At 40.9% G+C, this 25,931-nt stretch overlaps 1 protein-coding gene across 1 annotated transcript in view; it reads right to left on the reverse strand.

Annotated features, from left to right (window-relative positions):
- Positions 1 to 644: 644 nt before the first annotated feature.
- The window catches only part of ptpn9a (protein tyrosine phosphatase non-receptor type 9a), a 28,602-nt gene continuing 3,315 nt past the window's right edge, over positions 645 to 25,931 (reverse strand). The window contains 13 exon segments of the mRNA XM_061773420.1: positions 645 to 4,352; positions 7,195 to 7,309; positions 7,311 to 7,403; positions 7,492 to 7,642; positions 7,772 to 7,850; positions 8,927 to 8,996; positions 9,065 to 9,152; positions 9,259 to 9,575; positions 13,184 to 13,294; positions 13,435 to 13,540; positions 14,215 to 14,339; positions 17,585 to 17,674; positions 17,761 to 17,904. Of these exon segments, the coding sequence (XP_061629404.1) occupies positions 4,162 to 4,352; positions 7,195 to 7,309; positions 7,311 to 7,403; positions 7,492 to 7,642; positions 7,772 to 7,850; positions 8,927 to 8,996; positions 9,065 to 9,152; positions 9,259 to 9,575; positions 13,184 to 13,294; positions 13,435 to 13,540; positions 14,215 to 14,339; positions 17,585 to 17,674; positions 17,761 to 17,904 (1,680 nt within the window). The 3' untranslated portion in view covers positions 645 to 4,161.

Here is a 25,931-nt window from a genome sequence, read left to right on the forward strand (position 1 = left end):
ACTGTACCGTGCTATTTTTCTTACCAAAAAACAAGTACAATTTCAAGTAAAATGTTGGGTCTTCAGGGTTACCCCTTCATGCAAGTCTTAATTAAAAACATAATAGATTAATAACAATTAGTTACTACGGTACAAAAGTAGCAAACACTCAGGGCACGGAGTAGCAGTGCAGTTGTATCATTAAAAAAAAAAAAAGAAATTTTATAGGAATAAATTTTTTTTTGTGATAAAACATTTTAGGATCACCTTGAAATGTAAACCAAAAACCACATTTTATTAGATTAAATTTGTAACAAAAAAGTAAGTTGACGAGAACAAAATTGTAATTTTTTGTCTTACTTTTCCAAGAGTAAAGTTGTAATATTTTTTTAGCAAAAAAGTCTTCATTTTACGTGAATAAAGTCAAAACATTACGAGTCATAATTTTGTGAGGGGAAAAAAATAAGTTTGGATTTGAATAAAGTTGTAAATTTGTCCATAATAACAACCAAAGGTACAAGGAATCCTAATTTTCAGATTTTGTGAGGGAAAAAGTCATTTTCATGGCTACATTTATGTAATACAAGAACAAACAAAATGAGACAGAACAAAGCGAGAATAAAAAAAAAAACCAAGTTGTAATACGAGAATAATACAATAACACATTGACATAGTTTGTATTTATTACAGTATAGCTTGATTCAGTATTCACAAGAATGATAAAGTACAGTAATAGGTTATAACGGAACATATATAAAATTAATGTAGATAACTGTATATCCTGTATGAAAACAGCGGTTGAATACCATAGAAAAATAAAAATAGGCCACAGTTCAGCTTTGAAGGAAGGGGGAAAAAATAAAATAAAATCATGAACATGGCTGACGTAAAATTGCTTCGCTACAAGTAAATTCAATATGAATTCTGTAGTCAACACAAAAAAAAATAAACAGTTCTTGACCCGGCAACAACATGTTACATGACACACATACAGTATACTCTGATATTGTACATACATATATACTTAAAAACAATGTGGCCAGTTGAAAGCACACATTTACAACCACAGTCTGGAACTTAAAAGCAACATACGCATTCTATTTTTTTAAACAGTTCACACATCACTTGGGACTTAAGGTAGGCACACGTGTGCATTCGAGAGACCCTTGAGGTCAATAAATGGTTCATATTTATATTATCTCTACAGACATCACGGCTGACATTTCCAAGCATATTGGGGCTTTTAGTGAAAAGTGCTAAGAGGTGACGTGTGCATGCGTGAGATGTTGTATTAGGACCACACTGAAGAGGCAAAAAAAAAAAAAAAAGAGGGTGCTATTAGAAAGAAAGAGTTTTAAAGTTCTAATATAAAGAGAATGTTTCTGTTGTAATTTTTACAAGAATTATTTTGTCGTCTTTTATTGGACTAAGGCTGAATTTTAAGAAAAATGGAAATATCCAGAGAAACAAAAATCCAAATTCATGAGATTAAAGTTGTAATTTCTCAGGGAAAAAAGCGTGGAATAAAAATATTAGGAGGAACAAATGTTTTAAATTTTACGAGAAGCTGTAATAGGAGAAAAAAGAAGAAGTTGTGTTTAGGTTAGTGTGCGAATATCCACATTCAATCATCATTTTACTCGTAATTTTGTGAGGGGGGAAAAGTTGTAATTTCTGACGGCCAACGAATAAATTGGTCACAGTTTATGAGAATAAAACGTAATCATACTTGAAACCTAATCTAACGATCAGATTTTTGGGGGTATTAAGAAAAAAGTAAATCGAAATATCAAAAATCTATGTTGTAATATGAATAAAAGCCTGTAATTTTATGGGAATAAATTTTTTTTTAATGACGTAGTATTACAAAAAACAAAATTTACGAGAATGAGAATACGAGAATCTTTTGAATACGGCGACAAACAAGTCTTTAACAGCAATAAAGAAAATGTTAAATATTCAGAGAAAAAACTTGGCAAAGAATAAAATTAACATTTTGAAGTAAACATTTTTAGAAGCAATAATTGTACAAAAAGCAGTAATATTAATTTGAATACACAGAGTCTCAATGTTAAGTTGAATTAGTACAAGAAGCAAAAGAAATTTCCTAATTTTACCAAGTCGTAATTGGGCGTAATTGTTTCTGCGATTTTTGTAAGTTAAGTTTGAAATATTTCATAAAACAAATTACGATCTTTGGGGGTGAATAAGTGATTTTATGAGAATAAAGTCAAAATATTACAAGGAACAAATTAAGTTTTAGGAGAGGGTGTAATATTACAAGGATAATTTTTTTTTTTTTAGATTTCTTGCTTAAAATGACAACTTTAGTCATGAAAAATATTACTTTCGGCTCCAACCTTTACCAACTTAATCTTCGCAACACAATTTTCTTTTGTTTTCAGTGTGGTCCTAATATTTCTTTGGGTGTGTGTGTTTATAAGGAGAAAATATTGCACCACTCATGAGGTCTCATCTGATTGAACAGAGATTCAGTGGTCACAAACACTTGTCTTTTCTTGAGGAATGTCCTTTTATAGAGGAGGTAATGTGTAATGGGCGGCACAGTGGATGAGTGAGCACATTCGCTTCACACAACTGAGGTTGGGGGTTCAAATCTGGCTTTCCCGTGTGAGAGTTTGCACGTTCTCCCACGCTTGCGTTGATTTTCTTTCAGTAACATGAGCTTCATTGAAGACTCTACATTGCCTCGTTTGTATATAATTGGTTGGCAACCAGTCCAGACCCTAATAAGGATAATCGAGATAGAAAATGGAAGGAATGTGTGATGGCAATGTGTGAGTGGACTGGTCGTGTCATTGTGTTTTGTCTTGTTGTGCGACGGTAAAGTCGCTGCTAACGCGTACTAGCTACTTCGACATCCAACTTGTGCTTTAAAAAAAATTAAAAAACTAAATTATTTATTTAGACCCATAAGGCGAAAAGGGCAACTTGACGGCCATGTTTCCCCGCCTGAAGAAATCTGTGCATTTTTTAAAGGGATATTTCACCCCCCCCCCCCCCCAAAAAAAAACAATTGCCACATATACTGTAAAACACAGGAACTCTTTTTGGGGTTTACGACTATTCGTGTTTCTTTTTTGTAGCTCCTCAGCTATTTGTTGAAAAACTCACCTATTCGCGGCTCTCGGCATAGTTTTGTGCTCTTTCTGTAACGCCCAAAGAAGCTACAAGATGTCCCCCAAAGTGTTAATGTAGCTATGTATGGGAAAGTAGTAATTAGTGTCAAGGTAGTATGTTTAAGTGATACTTCTTGACATCTTTAGCACGTGTATGTAAGCCATTTAGTTTTTAGGGTAAAGTTGAGTTTGAAATCAAAACTGTTTTGTGGTCGTAGTTTGTGGTCTATTTACGGTTTCAATTATAAATATACAGTCACCTCCAAAAGTATTGGAACGGTGACATAGACAGCCCTCTGGTCTTCATGTTTGCTTAACAGCAAATGCAGTTTTCAGAGGTGAAACCCAAAGCCCAAAACAAGCACTATAATGTTTAAGCAATCAATCTAAACACCTGAGCAACTAGAAATCAGTCACATGTTCCAATACTTTTGCTGACTTGAAAAGTGGGTGGCTTCAAACAAAAGGTGCTGTGTCCTGAGTTTAACACATCTAGATGTAAATACCATGAAATAAAAGCTGGAATTCATAATCATCTTTTGATGTTAAACCCAAATGTCTTCAGTATACAACAAAAACAAAGGAATTGACCTTGGTGTTCCAATACTTTTGGAGGGGACTGTATATAATGAACTATTTTTGGGGTGTGTTAATTACTCACGACATGGCTCAATCCCTATTGTGCAGGGTTTACAGTATACAAAACAATACAATCACTATTGATGACTCATGTTTTTCCAAATAGCCGTGTTTGTGTAGGAATAGTTAGCGCTAAACTTCTACGGTTTACATTTTTTCCCTTTCCGTTTACTGCTTGGACTGCCATGCAATGAGATCCTAAAACAACAGCAGTGTGTTCACTCACCACCTGTTTGCGGGATGTCTCACACACACGCACACATACACATTGTCACATGCTGACAAATGGTCCCAAGAAAGAAAAGGACAGCATATGCCAAGACATGCGTCTCGGGCGAACAGCAGAATTCTGGGTGGTGCGGGGGGCATAATCAACGTTTAGGGGTGAGGACTGAACTGCAGCTCACTGATTGGCAGGGAGTAGGCCTTGCCTTTGGGCGTGCTCCAAAATGGCGTTGTAGCAGAAGTAGTACTGGTCTGGGGTTTGGATACTGAAGGCCCTCTGGGTTCTCATGCGTCGCACCGTCTGGCACACATTCAGCGAGCCCACATCTTGTAGCTGGGACAGGCAGATGTCTAGGGCACAGAAGGTACCTAAAAAAGAAAAAGAGGCATCTTGTTAATTTGTGAACTAGTGCTTAGCACATCTGTCTCACTGTTCTTAAATTCAGGGTTGGAATCTCGGCTCTTGTCTTCCTGTGTGGAGTTTGCATGCAATTTCCCCAAATCATATACAGTGATGCCTTGAGATACGAGTGACCCGATTTAATTTTTTATTTTTAAGAAAAAAATAGATATGAGCCGCCAATTTTTTTTTTTTTTTTTTTGCTTTGACTTGCAAGCATAAATTCAGACATGCAAACACCAAAGGCATGAAAAAGGTAACAAAAAAATAAAAAATTGGGGGGGACTCTGAAGAGTACAATAAGGCAGAATAAATAAATAAATTTAAAAAATTCACGCAGAAAAACTTATTTGCACCGCCCTCGCACATGTTGATATACAAATAGAAGATTAAAATTAAATTTGCCTAATTTTTTTCCCTTTTTGTTTTTGCCTCCAACTTGAGCCTGGCCCATCTCTACCTGCACCTGATGCCTGCTTCAAGCTGTCCCACATGAATAGCATCCTCCTCTTTAAGCACTCTAATTCTGGAAAAGCATTGACTGAAATCAGTCTGTTTCAATTCATTTTTCACTATTACCAACTTCCATTTCCATTTCAACACATCTTATCCTGGTTAGGGTCGCGGGACGCTGGAGCCTATCCCAGCTGACTTCGAGCGAAAGGCGGACTACACCCTGAACTGGTCGCCAGTCAGTCGCAGGGCACATATAGACACGGACAACCATTCGCACTCACATTCACACCGTCACTGAGTGGGAACTGAACCCACGCTGCCTGCACCAAAGTCAGGCGAGTGTACCACTACACCATCATATTACCAACTTCACAGGCTAATCCCAAACATCTTCCAGGAAAATATTAAGTACAATATTTTTCTGTTTTTATTGGACATTTCTGAATTTGAAGTTAGTTCATTCTGTGTTGTGACATAATCCCTAACATAGCTCTGTCAATTAATACAGTAATTAAACAAGGCGCGTTTCCTAATTAATACAAGATGTACTAGTGGATCAACTCTTATGGCCAATGTTACGTGTGCTTCACGGTTCTGCCGGGACCGCAACCAGGGCCACGACCCGCAGCACCTCAACACGAAAATACAAAAGATCAGTGTAACAAATACGACACTGGCTGATCTGTTGAGCAAAAATGTTGCTTAAACGTAAGAGTAACAATAGAGGATGTCTGCTCCAGAGGTGGGTAGAGTAGCCAAACATTGTTCTCAAGTAAAAGTACTGTTACTTGACAATAATGAGACTCAAGCAAAAGTAAATAGTAGTCCTCCCAAAAAATACTTAGTAAAAAGTATACAGTGAAATAATTACTCAAGTACTGAGTAACTTCATTTTTTTTTTTTTAACCACAGCATGAACAATAAAAAAAAAAAAAAAAATAAAAAAAAACATGACTGTGCAAATTCTGATGTTGCAGTGTATGTGTGTGTCAAAACATCTGCCGATTTACTGCACAGTGTTTTCTAAAGTTATAAATGAGCTGAACTATCCACTTTTGGGCAGACAGCGCCAGACAAATACTACAATACATGAAAGCTGTTGTTTTTGTTTGTCTAAATGTAAATAAGAGTATTGCGCAGTTGTCTTCGTGGTAACGACGACCTTCCCAACATGGCCCCCGCGAAGGCACGCCAATCAGATGGGCTGGCTTATCTAGTGTTAATACCTATGCCTGCGAAGCCCAAGAGAAGATGTTGTGTGAGGTCATGTGACTTTGTGTCGTTTGATTGGTGAACTAGCCTTAACAGTCACTTGCGCTTAAACTGGATTGGCACAAACAGCGCCCAATGCGTCAGTCGAAGTCGTAGTCTCGCACACAAAATAGTTGATAAATAAAAGTAGCGAGCGGCATTTAGATCATTGGAATGGAGTAAAAGTACTGTTACTTCTTAACAGGAGAAGCGGGGGAAGTGTTTTTTTCTGGCCTTGTCAACTCCTGTGACAGGCAGAACCTCAGGCCAATGCGCTCCCATATTAGTCCGCCGCGGAGTAATAGTCACAATTACATCTGTGTGTGGATGGTGGATGTGTGGAATGGATCTTGCTGCCAGTGTTCAAGGAGTACGAAACAACCTATGACGTCAGCGATGGCGACCAAACCCCCTCCCTCCCTTTCAGGAAAAACTCATCGGATCTATAGGATTCACGTGAATGGTCTATTTTGAGTTCAAAACGGTGAATTTCGCCGAAAGGCGACTGATTTGCATGTATGATAAATTTGAGATACGAGCACTGTAAGGCGGCAGTGAACTCAACTTAATAACGAATAGCATCGGCATCACATTGTTAGAACTCTTAACGGATATTTGAACACAAACGGTGGACCAACACGTAGACAAATCATGTAGCAATACACACAGGCATACATTCTTCATGCTATGTGAAGAACGACATTTAAGGTTTAAGTATTTTGGGAATTATGGTTTAAACTAATAGTGTTCCCCCACTATTTGTGAATAGCGAGAATAAGCAAGTAATTGACACTGCCCCAGAAAGCTTTATAATTACGTATTGATACCACAAAGTGGCAGCAAAGCACTACTTTTGTTTAAATGAAGCTCCTCAACTTGCTTCAATGTAGTTCCTTGGCACCAAGAGGCCACAAAATGGCACCAATGCACTACTCTTATTGCTTTGGCCTTAGCACAAAAGCAGCAATTACAGACCTCAGTTACGTTTTTCTTGCCATTCCGTATCCTCATTACTGTATTTTGAAATACGTCCTGCCTTTGTTACGGCTCTGATACTACTACCCAAGCCAGAAATTGTCCATGTCAGTACCAAGGCTTCCTCACCTGTCCTCCCTATCCCTGCGCTACAGTGGACCACCATGGGGGGTCCCTGCAGGTGTTCCGTCCACTGAGGTCCCAAAGCCTTGATCATATTCCACTGTTGTCTCTTCACGGCCTGCCAGGAAGTCGATGAGAGTCACTGCCGAGGTTGGGACGCCGTAGTCGGGCCAGCTGAGGTACTGGAAGTGACTCAGTTGTCTCTGTTCACACGTCTGTTTTGAATCACAGGGACATCTTGGGAACATCTGTCACATCGCACTATACAAGCATGCACATGTTGAAAAGGTCTTCTTGCCTTACCTCAGTGTTGTGCAGCTCGAGGGTGGTGTGGTTGTAGTGGGTGTGGTGGTCCACCCTTTGACTCACCACCGCTATGTGGCCATAGACCTCCTGCCCGCCTTCGTCCAGAGGCCAGTACTGTCCACACTTCTTTCGACTGCCCTCCTCTGTCCTGCAACCATGATGAACTTTACATAATTTTCCCAGAAACATTTGGTACCATCTTGAAGAGCTAACATACAGTGGTCCAACTTGGGAGTCAGATCAAAAATTGCCAGAAAAGTAAAAAACAAGAAATTACCTGGTAGTCATGACGACAACAAGCACATTTTGTTCCCAAACCATTCTCCAGAAGTCACCGTAGGTCTTTTCCAGTGGGCCTACACAGAGTGACACAAGCGATACAGAAATCAATTCATGTAAATCAGCTCACTGGCTGGAGTTAGAAAATCGCAAAACAGTATCACATTGTCTTCTGAACCCTAATTAGTTGCAGTGACCAGATATTCACAATTATAATACAACTGGAGTACAACACAGGTCGATACTTGGTCCATAGGCATTTTCTGTAAATACACTAAGCAGTATTCAGAGGTTTTGCAGCTACGGTAATACACAGTTACACATGATGTATTATTATTTGTAGTGAGTGTTATTATGTTATTTAACAAATATTTTCATCACACTCTCAACATAACATACTGGTTATCCATCCATCCATTTTCTGAGCCGCTTCTCCTCACTAGGGTCGCGGGCGTGCTGGAGCCTATCCCAGCTATCATCGGCAGGAGGCGGGGTAGACCCTGAACTGGTTGCCAGCCAATCGCAGGGCACATACAAACAAACAACCACATTCACACCTATGGGCAATTTAGAGTTGTCAATCAACCTACCATGCATGTTTTTGGGATGTGGGAGGAAACCGGAGTGCCCGGAGAAAATCCACGCAGGCACGGCGAGAACATGCAAACTCCACACAGGCGGGGCCGGGGATTGAACCCCGCTCCTCAGAACTGTGAGGCAGACGCTCTAACCACATACTGGTTATGATTAATCTATACGAAACATAGTCACACAAACTTCATGAATCCAATCCCGAATGTAGAACTGAAATTGTAGATATTTAAAAAGACAACTCAATGTTTGCAATGATATATAGATGGAGTACATATCACTGGCTGGCGTCAGGCCAAAACCTGTGTTGTGATGTCCAAATTTGGTCGATTTCATATTTTTTCACAAATCAATATTGGTCAGTCCCCACGTGGGTATGTTGTTTTTACAAACTATCGACCACGTGGGTATGTTGTTTTTACAAACTATCGACCAATATAAAGTGTTGAAAATAGGTTGCTCTCTGACGATGTAGTATTTCTGTCTCCTGAAAAGTGTTGGTTTTGGAGATGCAAGTTTTTCCTGCCAGATGCCAGCAATATGTATTTTAACGCCACCATACCTTGAGTACCGATATATGCATTCTTCTGTTTATAGCCATCCATAAAGCTGGCGTTGATGTAGTCAGATCTCTGTCGGGACATTTAATCAATTAAGCACTTTAATGATATTGTAGATCTCACGTGGGCAAGTGCCAAACCTCGTTCCTTCTGGGTTTCAGGTGGACTCTTGTTTGATCAAGGCACAGAACGTCTCCATATCGATTCCTTTCCAGATTGTAGACTGCTCTATAGGGAAAAAATAAATTGAAAAAAATCACTGTCGACTCCAACGTTCAAACACTGTTTTCTCGGGGACAAACTGAGTCACAAATAAATATTTTAATGTGCTCACTGTGCACAATGGAAGGTTCCTGGCGGAGCTTCTTTCCGGAGCTCCTCGTACTCCAGGTGGATGCCGGAGCGTTGAAGCCTGCCGAGGTGAGTCAGCAGCTCCTGTGGGCGCATGGATTCGGGTCCTGGGACGTGAATGGAAGAGTCTTCCAGGGGGATGCCCACCAACTCATCCACGGGGTCCACGCGACCGTTCTGGCCCGCCAGAAGCTGCTGGTTCCAGCTGAAGGCGTCCAGGGGAAGCAGGCCACCAAGGTGCTGGGGCAGGCAGTCCCTTGGGAGATGCTGCCGCAGTTCGGCCATCTTTACCATCTGGACCTGGAGGTACGTTTGAAGAAGAGCAAGTCACGTCTTAAGCAAAGGACAAAAGATGGTCCTGTTTTTATTCAAATAGTGGCCCCGTGCATGCCACTTAGTCATCGCCATCCACTTTTGATAAAACAAATACGTTGTGTAAAGCCTTTCACACATGCCATCAAAAATAAATATTTCAAAATTGTCAAAATTTACTGTGAATTATTTCTGTATTTCCACTTCTTACTTGAATCGATAGTGGAACATTTAAATCAATATCGAATCACAACCTAAAGAAATGATACCGTATCGAATTGCAACCGAAAGAATCGAAATCCAATCGAATAGTGAAGCTCTCAACAATGCCTACTCCTAGAGTTGACTGCTAAAAATATTTTTTCACCTCACTCGACCAGCGGTGTATCTTAAGTTTGCTTGTAAGTGGAATTTTTGCTCGTAACACAAAAAACATGTTAAGTTGGGACACTCAAATCAAGGTACCATTGTATAATAATATACCGGCAACATTGTTTAACATTATTCCCAAAAAATCCTCCCCCTAAGGTCTGGTACACACAAAGATTTTTCCACTCTTAACCCTCCTGTTATGTTGTGGGTCAAACTGACCATTTTAAAGTTTACATTAAATCTAGAAATAATATTATTCTACTAGTGTCATTTTTGTTCTTTTTATTACATCCATATTCAATAGAGCTAGTCCTCATTTGAATAACAGGTGAGCTGGAGCCCAGCCCAGCTTACTTTGGGCGAGAAGCAGGGTACACCCTGGACTGGTCGCTAGTCAAGAGGAAGCTGAAGTAGCCAGAGAAAAGCCAAACAAGCATGAGCACAGAGGGCTAAAGAGCGTGGAAACAGGATTTTCCAATCTTCTCAAAATAAAAAATAGCTTCACTAAATATTGACTGAAAAGTGATTAATGGCATTGTCTTCATTTTGCTTTCTTTGCTATTTAATTATCTATTTATGTATGTATTTTGATGAATAAACATGCAGCAGTGGGACCCATGAACATAGTTGCGGTTACCCAAAGTAACAAACATAACAGGAGGGTTAAAATATTTTTTATCTGTTACATACCCCCACACAAAAAACAGACATGCAAACACCAAAGGCATGAAAAAGGTGACAGACCCCAAAATTTAACATAAGGGGATTTTAACATAAGCAATCTGGAAGATTTCAAGCAGAAAAACATTTATTTACACCGCTCAAGTACATGTTGATGTACATATTTAAGATTAAAATTAAATTTGCGACGTCACAGTGGACAAATGGTTAGCATGTCTGCCTCACAGTTCTGAGGACCGGGGATAAAATCCCGGGCCTGCCTGTGTGGAGTTTCCATGTTCTCCCCGTGCCTGGGTGGGTTTTCTCCGGGCACTCCGGTTTCTTCCCACATCCCAAAAATATGCATGGTAGGTTGATTGAAGACTCTAAATTGCCCGTAGGTGTGAATGTGTATGCAAATGGTTGTTTGTTTCTATGTGCCCTGCAATTGGCTGGCGACCAGTTCAGGGTGTACCCCACCTCTCGCCCGAAGATAGCCGGGATAGGCTCCAGCACGCCTGTGACAAAAGTGAGGATAAGTGGTAAAGAAGATGGATGGATGGATGGATTAAATTTGCCTCATTTCTTTGCTTTTTTGTTTTGGCCTCCAACTTGAGCCAGGCCCACCTGCACCAGATGCCTGCTTCAAGCTGTGCCACATGAATAGCATCCTCCTCTTTAAGCACACTCAAAAGAATTGACGAAAATCATTGTCTGTTTCACGTCATTTTTCATTATTACCAACTTCAAAGGCTAATCCCAAATGCATCTTCCAGGAAAATATTAAGTATATTTTGGTTTTTTTGGCCATTTCTGAATTTGAAGTTAGAGTTTATGTCACAACACAGAATGAACTAACATCGCTCTGTCGCTTAATACATTTAACATTAACATCCGTAAACTAATTAGATAATTGTAGGCACGTTTCCTAACTAATACAAGATGTCCTAGCGGATCAGCTCTTGTTGCCGATGCTTGCTTCGCGATTCCGCTGGGACCACAACCTCAACACGAAAATATAAAAGACCAGTGCAACAAATACGACACTGGCTGATCTGATGAGCAATAAAATGTTGCTTAAACGTAAGAGTAACAATAGAGGATGTCCGCTCCAGAGGTGGGTAGAGTAGCCAAATATTATACTCAAGTAAGAGTACTGTTACTTGACAATAATGTGACTCAAGTAAAAGTAGTCCTCCAAAACATTGAGTATGAGTAAAAAGTACACAGTGAAATAATTACTCAAGTACTGAGTAAATAGTAACTTTTGATTTTTTTTAACCACAGCATGAACATCAATAAAATAAAAAATAAAAAAAACATTTTTTTTTTTTTTTTTACTGCAAGGTGTTTTCTCAAGTTAGAAGTGGGCTGAAATATCCATGTTTGGGCAGATAGTGCCAGAGAAATACTACAATATATGAAAGCTGTTGTTTTTGTTAGTCTAAATGTAAACATGAGTAGCGCACCATTGCCTTCATGGTAACAACGACCTTCCCAAAATGGCCGCCACACACAGCACGACAATCAGCCGGGCTGGTTTATCTAGTTTTAATACCTATGCCCGGGAAGCCCAATAGACGACGTCGTGTGAGGTCATGTGACTTTGTGTCGTTTCATTGGTGAACTAGACTTAAACGTCACTAGTGCTTAAACAGGATTGGCCAAACAGCGCCCAATGCAGAAGTTGGAAGTCTCGCGCATGAAATAGTTGATAAATAAGAAATAATTTATAAAGTAGCGAGCAACATTTAAAATAAGCAATAATTGATAAATAAAAGTAGCGAGCGACATTTAGATAATTGAAACAGAGTAAAAGTACCGTTACTTCTTAACAGCTGAAGCGGCGGAAGTGTTTTTTCTGGTGTCGTCAACTCCTGTGACTCCAAAGCAGGGCCCGAGGGCACAGGCGGAACCTCAGGCCGATGCGCTTTCGCATATTAGTCCGCCGCGGAGTAACATTCAGAAATTACATCTGTGTGTGGATGGTGGATGTGTGGAATGGATCTAGCTGCCAGTGTTCAAGGAGTACGAAACAGCCTATGATGACGACAGCGACGGTGACCTGCGAAACACTTCCGGTTACGTACCCGTTTCCTGAGTGTTACCGAAGGTTGCCAGAGCAGAGAGCCTTGTAAGATGGCGATGTTCTCAAAAAACGACTTGCTTTGGAAAATACGACGTTGGTAAGACATTTTTGGTTTCATATACGGTCGCCTCCGTATTCGTCAGTCTCGGCTGCTTCTTTGATTGGCTACATTCTGTTCCACGTCACCATTCTCGGCATCATGACTCGGGAGAAGTTAGCATTCCCCACTGACATGAAAAGTTTTGGTAATAAATATTGAACACGTTCATTATTTAAGATTGTCGGCTCCGACCTGTTTCAGACCCTGAAATGGGGACAAATCAACTCTTAACACACATCAGACCTAAGGACAATCTTATAGGATAATCTTATGAGACATAAGATTGAGGGTTAGGGTTAAAAAAAAACATCTCTGACCACTAGTCAGTCTAAACACGAACTGGGGTACAAAACCAGAAGCTTTCCCGTTGCTTACCCTCTCCCGAAGTTTCTCCTTCAGTAGCAGACTGAGCAGGTTGTAGGGTACCCGAAACCACACCGGGGCTCCAACAATCAACACCTTCTTCAGCCTGGCAGGGAACGCCCCCTGGTAAGGATAAAGACAGCAAATGGTTTGGGCACTTGGACCTGCGGTGTAAATCCTGACTTAGATGTTGAAACCAGGTCACGTTGTATTGTACTTTTATCATACGTGTTCTGTTTAAATGGAACAATAAACGGGTCAACCTTCAGTAAGTTGAGGATCTTCTTGCTCAGGTCCAGCTCAAAGTTTGTGTAGTTGGAACCGGCCATGTCGTATATGAACACCAAGCCATTCCTCTGGGTCTCAAAGCTGTGGATGACAAATACGTTTAGAACACAACGACTAATACACCAAACCCAATGGGAAGTGGCCTTTTTTTCCCCCTACTTTCCATGTTTACAACCTAAATTCTAATATTTCTTCCATGAATTTACAGTCCATTTTCTTCATTTCATAAGATTTCTTTTGCTTTACACTGCTTCCAGTACGTTCATGTGGATGTTAAATTTTGTGTCCAATCAGACTTCAGCCTCCGTGTGTTGCCATGTCAATCTAAGCTGCCCAGGGGTAGTGCTAGCCGATGTAATTAAAAAAAATATTAGTAATGGGACTATTCCTTTAACCAGTCGAATTTCACATTAGCCAAATAGTGTCACCATTGTTCCACCCTAATAGGTTGCTCACAACTTGCTGCAGGAAAAATTGTAGAGCAAAATACATCAATAAATTTAATAATCTGCATCTCTGGTGAGCATGATTTAATTAAAATGTTTGTTTTTGTCATGTTATCAGATAAATATTGATTCTGTACTGCTTCATGTGAGGTACATGATACAGTTGCATGCTTTTATTGTGCGTTTTAAAATATATATATATATATATTTCCATTGATGGTTTTTACAATAACAATGTGATGGGTAGGAATCAAGAAGTGGGTTCAAGTGTAAAATGCATGGCCCGCCACTGCTTTTTGGGAAGCTCACCTCTCTACTGCGCGATCCAGGAGGTAGAAGAGTGCCTGCAGAACGACGTGGTTGCCCGTCTTGTTTGGGTGATGAAGTTTGGCAGTGTACAAGGCGATGGAGGCTCCCGATGGATCCCTTGCACTCTGGAACACAAATATTTATTTATGTTTTTAAATCAAGTTTTCAGGTTATCTACACCCTACTGCCAAAACAGGAAAATTGTCCTTGTATTTATGTTTGTCAATGATGAGCCCCTTTTCCCCCACACTTCCTGATTGAAGTGCAATCCAAATGCGACAATTTATAAATTAACCACATGGGGGCCCTCGAGTTCACCGGCTGGAATCTTTTTTGTCAGTAGCAGGAGGAGCAACTCATGATTCAGTAAATGACGTTGGGGAGGAAGACAATTTAACAGCACCCAATACAGGAACAAGGCTAAAAATACTGCAGTCAGGATATGAACAAAATTTGCAGCATCCACGTCAATCGGCCGCATCAGGAGGGAAGGACAGCGGAAGTTGCAAATCTTTTACGAGTAGGATTTGCTTGACAAAAGGCTAAATATATCTAAACGTGGAACTTCCAGTTGGCTTGTAAACATTTTATTCATGATTAGAACATGTCCCTGCTTGTAAAAGTTATGCATTCATATCTTAAATATGCCAAATGGAGTACTAATTAAATACAAATACAATATTGCTACAAATAGCACCAAAGAGGCACTTCTTTAATCAACTCCACAGTTTGTAGGAGTGGAGGCCTTTTTTGTGCAAAGGCATTTTCGGAATACAGTGGAAAAAAAATAGAGTAAATGACACCCCCACTCTAAATATTTAACATTCACTGCCACTGACGGCTTTAGAAGTCAAATATCCATGTTAACTGGGAAGGCTGGCAGTGAATGAGTTTTAATTTCCTATATTAAAAGTTCAAACCGTAAGTATACGACAAACTATGATCCCACAACACTAACATCATTTCAAACTCATTTTATGACATTACCCTGAAAAATAAAATCTCTTACAGATAATTTCACTTGGGTTTTTATGGCCACTGATCAGAGCAAATACATATGCATGTAGCAAAAACTCTCCGTGACTTCCGCTAACAACCCAGGCTAAACTTCTAAAAGCTCGACATACAACCCCAATTACAATGAAGTTGGGACGTTGTGTTAAACATAAATAAAAACAGAAAACAATGATTTGCAAATCATGTTCAACCTATATTTAATGTTCAAACTCATAAATCTTATTGTATTTAGCAAATAATCATTAACTTAGAATTGTATGGCTGCAACACGTTCCAAAAATGCTGGCACAGGTGGCATAAAAGACTGAGAAAGTTGAGGAATGCTCATCAAACACGTGTTTGGAACATCCCACAGGTGAACAGGCTACTTGGGAACAGGTGGGTGCCATAATTGGTATAAAAGGAGCTTCCCTGAATTCCTCAGTCATTCACAAGCAAAGATGGGGTGAGGTTCACCGCTTTGTAAACAAGTGCGTGAGAAAATAGTCAAACAGTTTAAGGACAATGTTCCTCAATGTACAATTGCAAGGAATTTAGGGGTTTCATCATCTATGGTCCATAATATCATCAAAAGGTTCAGAGAATTTGGAGAAATCACTGCCTGTAAGCGGCAAAGCCGAAAACCAACATTGAATGCCTGTGACCCTCGATCCCTCAGGCGGCACTGCATCAAAAACCAACATCAATGTGTAAAGGATATCACCACATGGGCTCAGGAACACTTCAGAAAACCAATGTCAGTAAATACAGCTCGGCGCTACATCCGTAAGTGCAACTTCAAACTCTACTATGCAAAGCAAAAGCCATTTATCAACAACACCCAGAAACGCCGCTGGCTTCTCTGGGCCCGAGCTCATCTAAGATAGACTGTTGCAAGTGTAAAAGTGTTCTGTGGGCCGACGAGTCCACATTTCAAATTGTTTTTGGAAATTGTGGACGTCCTGTCCTCCGAGCCAAAGAGGAAAAATAACCATCCGAACTGTTATGGACGCAAAGTTCAAAAGCCAGCATCTTTGAAGGTATGGGGCTGTGTTAGTGCCAATGGCATGGGCAACTTACACATCTGTGAAGGCACCATTAATGCTGAAAGGTACATACAGGTTTTGGAGAAACATGCTGCCATCCAAGCAACGTCTTTTTCATGGACGCCCCTGCTTATTTCAACAAGACAATGCCAAACCACATTCTGCACGTGTTACAACAGCGTGGCTGCGTAGTAAAAGAGTGCGTGTACTAGACTGGCCTGCCTGCAGTCCAGACCTGTCTCCCATTGAAAATGTGTGGCGCATTATGAAGCGTAAAATACGACAACAGAGACCCCGGACTGTTGAACAGCTGAAGCTGTACATCAAGCAAGAATGGGAAAGAATTCCACCTACAAAGCTTCAACAATTTATGAGTTTGAACATTAAATATCTTGTCTTTGTAGTGTATTCAAATAAATATAGGTTTAACATGATTTGCAAATCATTGTATTCTGTTTTTATTTTTGTTTAACACAACGTCCCAACTTCATTGGAATTGGGGTTGTACAAATAGTCTCTCAGTCGCGATGCATCACTTCAATATACAATGCTACTCTTTGACTTACGAGTGCATCCACTTACATATTTTACGAGCTCAGTTAAAGAATGAATTGAACTTGTAAGTGAAGGTACCATTGTACGTCCTTGACACCAATTACTACTTTTCCATTAGCCAGGACTTTGGCACCATATTGTGCATCTTGGGCCATTACAGAGAGCTTAAAAAAATACGTCTTCCATCGATTAGCTGAGGATAGAGTTCTACAGAAAGAAACGGGATATGTGAATTAAAAAATAGTGAAATGCAAACAAGCGGGTTTTAGAATCAGAATCTCCATTTATTGTCATGAACATGCATGCAGGCACACGAAATTTGCTCTCTGCATTTAACCCATCACAGTGAACATGTTACTGTGATATTAATGTCACACTGTGACCATCAGCAATAAATGTCTGTGTGAAACATGGGTTCCAGAAGCGCAAACAAGGTTCCGGGTGGAATTTCTTTCTTTCCCCCCCCCCTGGTCCCGGCAGAGCTTCAAGGCAGGAATTTTGTGTTGACCTATTTTTGAAGACTTAGCCGACTTATTAAATTTTTTCCCCCCACCCATAATTAAGATACTATAATTCTTTAATAATCCCCCCAGTAGGGAAATTAGAGCAGCACACAACAGATTGTTTAACAAATAAATAAATAGAATAATGACTGTATCTGTGTTTAAGCATTTCGGCAGGTGCTGCTGTTTTGGCTAGGGACCAAGTTCAAATGGGTTAACTCTTTAATGTCCGTGTGTGAACAACAGCACATGAACTGAGGAGAACTTCACCAGCACTGTGAACTTTCCACTGAGCAGCTCGGAACGCAGAGGTTCTTCCTGAGGTTGAAGTCTGACGATTCCTTCTTTGAGACGCGTTTCCTGGAGAGACCGGCAAGCGGAGTCAGTTTAAAAACGACGCAATGCGACTACACAAGGGAGCCACAAAAAATGGCAACCTTCCCTACCCTGTAGCTGTGGAACAGCTCGATGGCTCTGAGAACGTCGAACTTGCGGGCCATGAGGAACTTGACAGCCAATTCTCTGGAGAGCGGCGAGACTCCATGCTGATTGGTCCACTGGGTGATTTCCTCCAGGAACTGCCTGGTGGCCTGAAAGGAATACCACAAACGTCACAATCACAAGAACCTGCAAAACTGCCATAACCGAAAAGCCAGCATTTATCCGCCATTTTCGCAGAGCCCGGTGAAGTGGGATATTCGGATGCATTTAAAAAAATAAACAATCCATCCATCCATCCATTTTCTGAGCCGCTTCTCCTCACATGGGTCGCGGGAGTGCTGGAGCCTATCCCAGCTACCATCGGGCAGGAGGCGGGGTACACCCTGAACTGGTTGCCAGCCAATCGCAGGGCACATACAAACAAACAACCATTGCACTCACATCACACTAAGGGCAATTTAGAGACTTCAATTAACCTATTAACATATTTTTGAGATGTGGGAGGAAACCGGAGTGCCTGGAGAAAACCCACGCAGGCACGGGGAGAACATGCAAACTCCACACAGGCGGGGCCGGGATTTGAACCCCAGTCCTCAGAACTGTGAGGCAGACGCTCTAACCAGTCGTTCACCGTGCCGCCATTTAAATATCTATTTCAAAATATTCTTACTCAATGTCATTACTCATAGTATCATATACAGCGCGAGCATAAACAAAACAAAACAACCTCCCCTGGATACGCTTCAGAACAAGGTAAGATTCCCTGAGGTTCCATCCAGTGTGTCATTGTGTGTTCATACCTGCTCACCTTTGACTGTGAAATCCTAAATATAGTAAAATGCAGCGGCAAGGTGACCGACTGGTTAGAGCGTCAGCCTCACAGTTCTGAGGACTGGGGTTCAATCCCCGGCCCCGCCTGTGTGGAGTTTGCATTTTCTCCGCCTGCCTGCGTGTGTTTTTTCCAGAAACTCCGGTTTCCTCCCACATCCCAAAAACATGCATGAATTGGAGACACTAAAATTGCCCGTAGGTGTGAATGTGAGTGCGAATGGTTCTTTGTTTGTATGTGCCCTGCGATTGGCTGGCAACCAGTTCAGGGTGTACCCCGCATCCTGCCCGATGATAGCTGGGATAGGCTCCAGCACGCCCGTGACCCGAGTGAGGAGAAGCGGCTCAGAAAATGGATTAATGGAATAAAATGCAGTGAACCCCCACTATTTGCGGGGGATAGGGACCCGAGCCCTGCCGCGAGCAGCGAAAATCTGCAAATAATTGACACTGGCATTTCAATGCCACAATATGGCAGCAAAGCACTTAAAACGTTACAGATCATAAAGCATCAATGCCATGTCTCTAGAATGTACACAATCCTGAACTCTTGTTACATAAATGACTCAATTACTCAACAAACAAACCACCTTCACATGAGGTTCATCAATAGCATTAGCTAACATACTAGCCTGGATGACACACTAGCACAAACTGTTGTGGCAAATGGGCAAAAAAATGCACTCTAGCATTTTACACAATTGTTTCATTTAACATTTCACAACCATTTAGGAGTGAGCTGTTCCCTCCCCCTCCATCATCATCATCATCATCAGAAACCAAAGCGTGCTGCTTCAGCTTTTAAATGAGCTTCCGCCAGCTGTGTCAGGAGATGCTAATGAGCTTCTTGTGGAATCTGGCAGCAACCACAGAAAAGAAACCAAGGGAGCAGAAAAAAAAAGCCTCTGATGGTTTACAAGTAAAGAAATCTCTCCTCGAGCTATTTTATAAGATTACACAGGTGTTGTATAACACATTACTGTGCACACCCACTTTTCAGCAGTCACATAATGATGCAACAGACTGTAATGGTGTGCCATGAGAAATTTCATTTAATGAGTCCGATGGATGGATAGTCCGAAAATGATTTATTCTGGGATCGTAGTTTGTGGTACATTTACTTGATTAAACTATTAATATAGGTAATTATGAAAACAAAGGGGGATGTCAATTTTTTTTTTTTTTTTTTTACAGCAATTTATCAAACAAGACCATTGTCAATACAAAGTAACTCCAATCGGCTAATCGGGATTTAAAAGGCTTCCCCTAAACAACAAGTCAAGTATTTAGCTAGCAGTCTCATGGGGGAGTGGGGGAGGGCTTCCTGTGCTCCCCTCTCTTAGTCTTTGCCATCTCAGCACCCCACAACAACGCCACCTTCTGCTTTTTGTGGTCAGGCGGGACACGCGAGCATGGAGACGATTGGGCGGGTGGGGATCCAGGAAGTCCACTTATGGGATTCTCTTTAGGAGTACAAAACGCTCAGTGAGGGGCGGTGAGGCCGGAACACAGGATGCCACTGTGTCTGCTCTCCTCTCCTCTCCCTCTCGAGGAAAGACGACAAGACATGAAGCTTCCGCTCTATTCTCAGACCTTAACATGCACCACATGAGGTACCCGTGCACCTGACACTCAGATCCACCGGACGCGCCATTAGGTACACTTAAACTCCAACTTCCCAACTGTTGCCATCCTAAAACCTTGAACGACGTAATCTAGGGAATTATTCCGATTCCCCAAATTCACAAATTTTCCAAAATAAAATTCCTAAATTAAGAGATTTTACATTTTTCCCTCCTCCTTCCACATTACTTTACAGATTCAAACCATTCCACCTTCAAAATGTTGATCTCATTCAGAAATTTTGGGAGCTATTCCTATTCCTACATTTCCTATTCCTAAATTAAGGATATTATACAAACTGTATGTACCTCCTCCTTAAACATTTCTTGACTGATTCAAACCAAGTTCTCACTTTCCACAGAATTTCAGTTCATTTTCAGCTTTTCATCATTCATATGCAATTTTGACAGAAATTGCATTCTCCAGTTAAAGTAAATATTTGTATGAAACACTTTAAGGCCATGAATTTCTGTAGTTCAAAGAGAGGAGCTAGCTGACAAAAGCAGACTCAATGTTGCCAAATCAGAAACCGTTGACACCTCTAGCAACAATTTTCCAAAACAGCGACTAGTGCCTTTAATTCCTGCTAAGGATCAGTCATTTTCACATTGTGTTCTGTATGACGAGAAAGGAGCCCGGTTGGAGGCAATCACTCACTTAACATTTCCAAAGCTATGGTGCCCATTTATAACTGGCAAAGGTGGTGATTTGTTGACGCCAGAAACCTTTGACCATAGGTCATAAGAGAAAAGATCATGGAGTGCGTGCATTGTTATCTTCGACAGACATACGGACCTGGGAAGCCATACAGTTTGATGGCTCATTTTATGACGTTAAATTGTTGAATTTTAAAACAATATCAGTGCTAAACATGGTTCATTTTCAAAGTTGTATCACAATAATACAAATCTCACTGGACTGAAGTAGGACATTGCCAGAGACTTTTCTGCTTTAAACGAGTCCTCTTACTTCATGGTAACTTCTAGTGGGTGTTTTTCTTCTCTTCTCACTTTCTTCTTTTCGTATTACAACAGTCCTTCTTTCATGAAAAAAATAAATAAAATTTATGCACAGTTAATCCTTAATGCTGCCTAAAATGACATCCAGTGAGATGCACTGACATTCCCCATTTCTTAAAGTTTCATTACAAAAAGGCATACATTTCCCCCGTTGTAGTTTAAAAAGGTATTAGAAACCACCTTTAGGCCAGGGAACTCACGCATATTCATTTTTCGGCATGAATGTGCGGTGCCTCACGTCAACTGCATGGCTGGCGTACGCACATTTCTGGAGCTTTTGGTGCTTTGGCGACACTTAGAGGCGATGCTGGGAAACAGTTATCATAAATCTGCACATCAGACAGACATGACCAATTAGCACTGATGAACAATTAATGCCCGGCAACATTTAATTTCAACAATGTAATTGAGGCAAGGACTCAGAATTCATTTGTTAACCAGTGTATTTAATGAACCACTGATATTTGTGAGGACACCTACTAATTGATCAAGGCGATCATTTATGCCGGCTATTGGCCTCACAATCGCTTTGTGACTCCAGCACATGCACTGAAAAAAATAAGTCATTTGAATTTACTTAATTTGAACATGTACATCGTTTGCACATGATTAAAATGTATCTAAAAGGACATAATTTACCCCTCTTCTCCTAAAAAAACAACTTTTTTTCCAGCGTGCGTGTCCACTACTGTGTATTAAAGTAATAAATTGAGTAATCAAAAAAGTTTTTGCACATGAGGCCCCAGGAGAAGCTCATCTATGCTTTTATCTCAAGTAGACTTGACCATTGTAATGGCCTTCTGACTGGACTCCCCCAAACGAGCATTAAACAGCTGCAGCTCATTCAGAATGCTGCAGCTCAGGTTCTGACCAGAACAAAGAGGTCAGAGCATATTACTCCAATTATAAAGTTTCTACACTGGCTCCGAGTCAGCTTTAGAATAAATTTTAAAGTTCTGCTACTGGTCTAAAAATGACTAAATGGTTTAGGTCCTGAATACATCAAAAAATGCTAATGGAATACAAACCCAGTAGGGCTCTGAGATCGACAGAATCAGTCCAAATAGAGGAGCACAGAGTCCAAAGCAAACATGGCAAAGCAGCATTTGCTGTTATGCGGCACACAAATGGAATAAATTGCCAACAGAAGTGATGTCAGCCTCAAGTGTGAATGTTTTTAAGTCTAGGTTAAAAACTCGTCTTTTTTCCCTTTGTGGTTTTTCAAGCTTTTCCACTTTGAAATGATCTTTCTTGCACTGTACACTGTTTTAATTGTATTTTATTTTTTTAGTTGTAAATGTTTATAAGCTGTTTTTTTTCTTTGTTTTTAAATGCTTTTAATCATGTAAAGCACATTGAGTTACCTTGTGTATGAAATGCGCAAATTAAATTTGCTTTGCTATTGGTACCAAAAGCATGCTAACATGCTAGTTTTCTGACACTTTTATTTACTTCGTTAACTGGTGCGACCTCAGTGAAATCTTGTGGGATTTTTCCCCCCCCCCTCACTAGCTGTTTGGTCACACATAGCAGGGCAGGGCCAAGTTTCAGCCACGTTTTACATTCTCGATGCTAAAAATCTGTCAAAGTGTCCAGGAGGAAGCTTACGTCATTATTTCAGAGCCGGGGGTGTAACAACATTAATGATAGGCTTAAGTCAAGTTCAGCCTCATAGATCCTGACGCCAAAGACAACTTCCTGTCAGGTACGCTCCATGACTCTGAGGTTGGCTTCCCCCGTTCCCCCACAGGCTCTGACCCAAACTTCCTGGAGGCGACGCTCTTGTTTGGTTTCACTGGAGGGGGGCTTGTGGGATCAAATCCACGGATCCATTCTGGTGTGGTGTTGGCGCGCGAACAGCGGAGGTGTCACATATTTGTTTCCTTGAGGATGCATAAATATTTACCTGATTGCAGCAGATGTTTCCCCTCAACGTTCCGCTGTTTAGTACTCTCAAGATACAGTTTCCACAGCGAAGGATCAAGCAAAACCACACACTTTGGTTTGGACGACGCTTGGAAGAACGATCCTTTAGGGGGGGATATGTAAAACCCGAGCACCAACGTTATATAATTATCTGATTGCGGAATGCTGTGTCGCTGTGTGGAAGTGCACACAGTTGCGTCAATATCCTGTATGACTGTGTTCTCTGTAAAAGGCAAAGGCGGATCAATTCCAGGTCTTCTATTACAGATGTGATGCTGTCATTTTGTTGAATCTTTACGTGAAGGAGTCCAAAAGTTCAATCCTAGCACTAGTCGGGGCTGGAAGAGTGATCTCTGTTTGCAAGTCTGTGATTCATAAGCCTGTCCTGGCAATTTCCCGCCTTCAGGGGTAATATCAGAGCTGCAACAGAGTCAGGATGGGGCCTGTTTTTTAATAGTATTCCGCAATGCCGAGATCTTGGTGTGACATTTAACACCAAACACTAATTTCTCACGCCCTGTTGTGTCATATATATTGTGGTCTGACAACTATTTCATACTGTACGTCATATCAAACGCTAGCGTCACGTAATTAACCGATTACAGGGTGCGGTATAAGCTGTTTGATCACAATAATAACCAGCTTCACTGGGTTCTGTGTACAAGGCAAACAGTAGATAAATGTTTCATCTATTTGTTACAAGCCCTGACGTGGCAATTTCCACCTTTGTTGGTACTTTCAGAACCCCAACGCTGCCAGTGTAAAGAAATTCTACAGTTCAACACCTCTACACTCACTTTTCCCACCCCGTTTTTTTTTTTAAAGCAACTTTTCGCACATCACACCATACACTGGCATCTGTCACTGTCCTCAAAGTATCTTGTTGTAAAATGCTCTGTGTAAAAGGCACAGGTGGCTAAATGCCAGCTTTTTTATTATGACATCTGATACTATTGCATATAGTATCTGATGACAATTTTGCGTGATCTCTGCGTGTAAAAACATCCATCCATTTTCTATAGGGCTTCTCATTTGGGTGGCAGGGTACACATCCTGTACTGATCGCCAACCAATCGCAGGGCACATACTGTAATCCCCAGTCGCATTTTTTTAAACAATTGTTTTTTATGGGTTTTTACAGTATACTAACTGTATTGCCCTCACATGTGGGAAAGGAGAGCCACTGTCGCCGAAGCACTTTTCTGCCGTTTATTGCACGCTGGAATAACAGTACAACAATATGCAGAACTTGCTGTCAACCACAGTTCACACCCAGACTGTCACATGCCACCTCACCGGGCCCCGCTTCTTAAAGGCACATGCATGTACACATACACTAACATATAGTGTTTTCTATTACGGGGGTAAACATTCATTCACTACATTGATGTATCGATTTATGTTCATATAATCCAACTGAATCAATGTTTGGCAAGTTGGCCTTTCAGGTGAAATATCTATTTAAAATCGTTTTAAAAAGTAATCAATTGATTGTAACAATACTAGGAAGTAATGCTATGGATTTACGCACGACAGACTTTATATGGAGGCATGTGTGTGACTCGCCTCGGTGCGTGTTGAAGCTTTTCAAGATGGCAAGCTTAGCTTAGCTCGTTAGCTGCTAACATAGTGATGCGTTTGTGATAAACACATCGCTAAGAAGAGATCAAGTGTTAGTGTCAAGTATTGTGATTATCATGTGAAAATGCTAAGAGCGTTGTTGAATGCTGAGCAAGTACGGCCGTGGAAGAAATATTTGTAGCTTTTCACAGAACTATCGCATAGTACAAGGAAGAACTTTGTCGGACAAAAGAGGAGAACGAGGGACAACGTCAGCTAATTTCATATTTTATAACTATGCCGCCATCTAGAGGTGATGAAAAAGTTGTACACTTTCATTCCAAAATGCCACCGACACCTAGAGGTTATAAGAAAGATGTACACTTTCATTCTAATATGCCACCGCCACCTAGTGGTTATGAAAAAGGTGTAGCTTAAACTTTCCTTCCAATATGACAGGGGTACGTATGACTGCATAAGTTTACATACCCTGGCAGAATTTGTGAAATATTTATTAAATTTTTAAATTTTATTTAATTTATTTATTTTTTTAAAATATGACTGATGACTGAAGAACAACCAACTATCTCTTTATGGTTATCCATCCATCCATTTTCTGAGCCGCTTCTCCTCACTAGGGTCGCGGGCCAGCTGGAGCTGTCATCGGGCAGGAGGCGGGGTACACCCTGAACTGGTTGCCAGCCAATTGCAGGGCACATAGGAACAAACAACCATTCGCACTCACAGTCATGCCAACGGGCAATTTAGAGTCTCCAATTAATGCATGTTTTTGGGATGTGGGAGGAAACCGGAGTGCCCGGAGAAAACCCACGCAGGCACGGGGAGAACATGCAAACCGGGGCCGGGGATTGAACCCGGGTCCTCAGAACTGTGAGGCTGACGCTCTAACCAGTCGGCCACCGTGCCGCCCTCTTTATGGTTATGTTTTGTTTAATGATAATGCTTTTCTGAAAGGCTTGACAGTTTAATTTTAATCCCATTAAAATAAAATTAAATGTGTTTCGCCTGGTCCTTCATGTTTTCTTTAAAGAATTGTACCCATCTTACAAATTCTGCCTGTTTTGAAAAGGGATTCTCAAACTTTTTGGGTCCAGCCAGGGACCCCTTAAGAGTGGAGACATTTTTCCAAGGACGCCCTTATAATTCTAACATCTGTTCTTGAGGGGGGGAAAAATGGCCGAACCAGTAAAATCATGCGT

This window comes from Phyllopteryx taeniolatus, chromosome 5, assembly GCF_024500385.1.
Source record: "Phyllopteryx taeniolatus isolate TA_2022b chromosome 5, UOR_Ptae_1.2, whole genome shotgun sequence".
Lineage (NCBI taxonomy): Eukaryota > Metazoa > Chordata > Actinopteri > Syngnathiformes > Syngnathidae > Phyllopteryx > Phyllopteryx taeniolatus.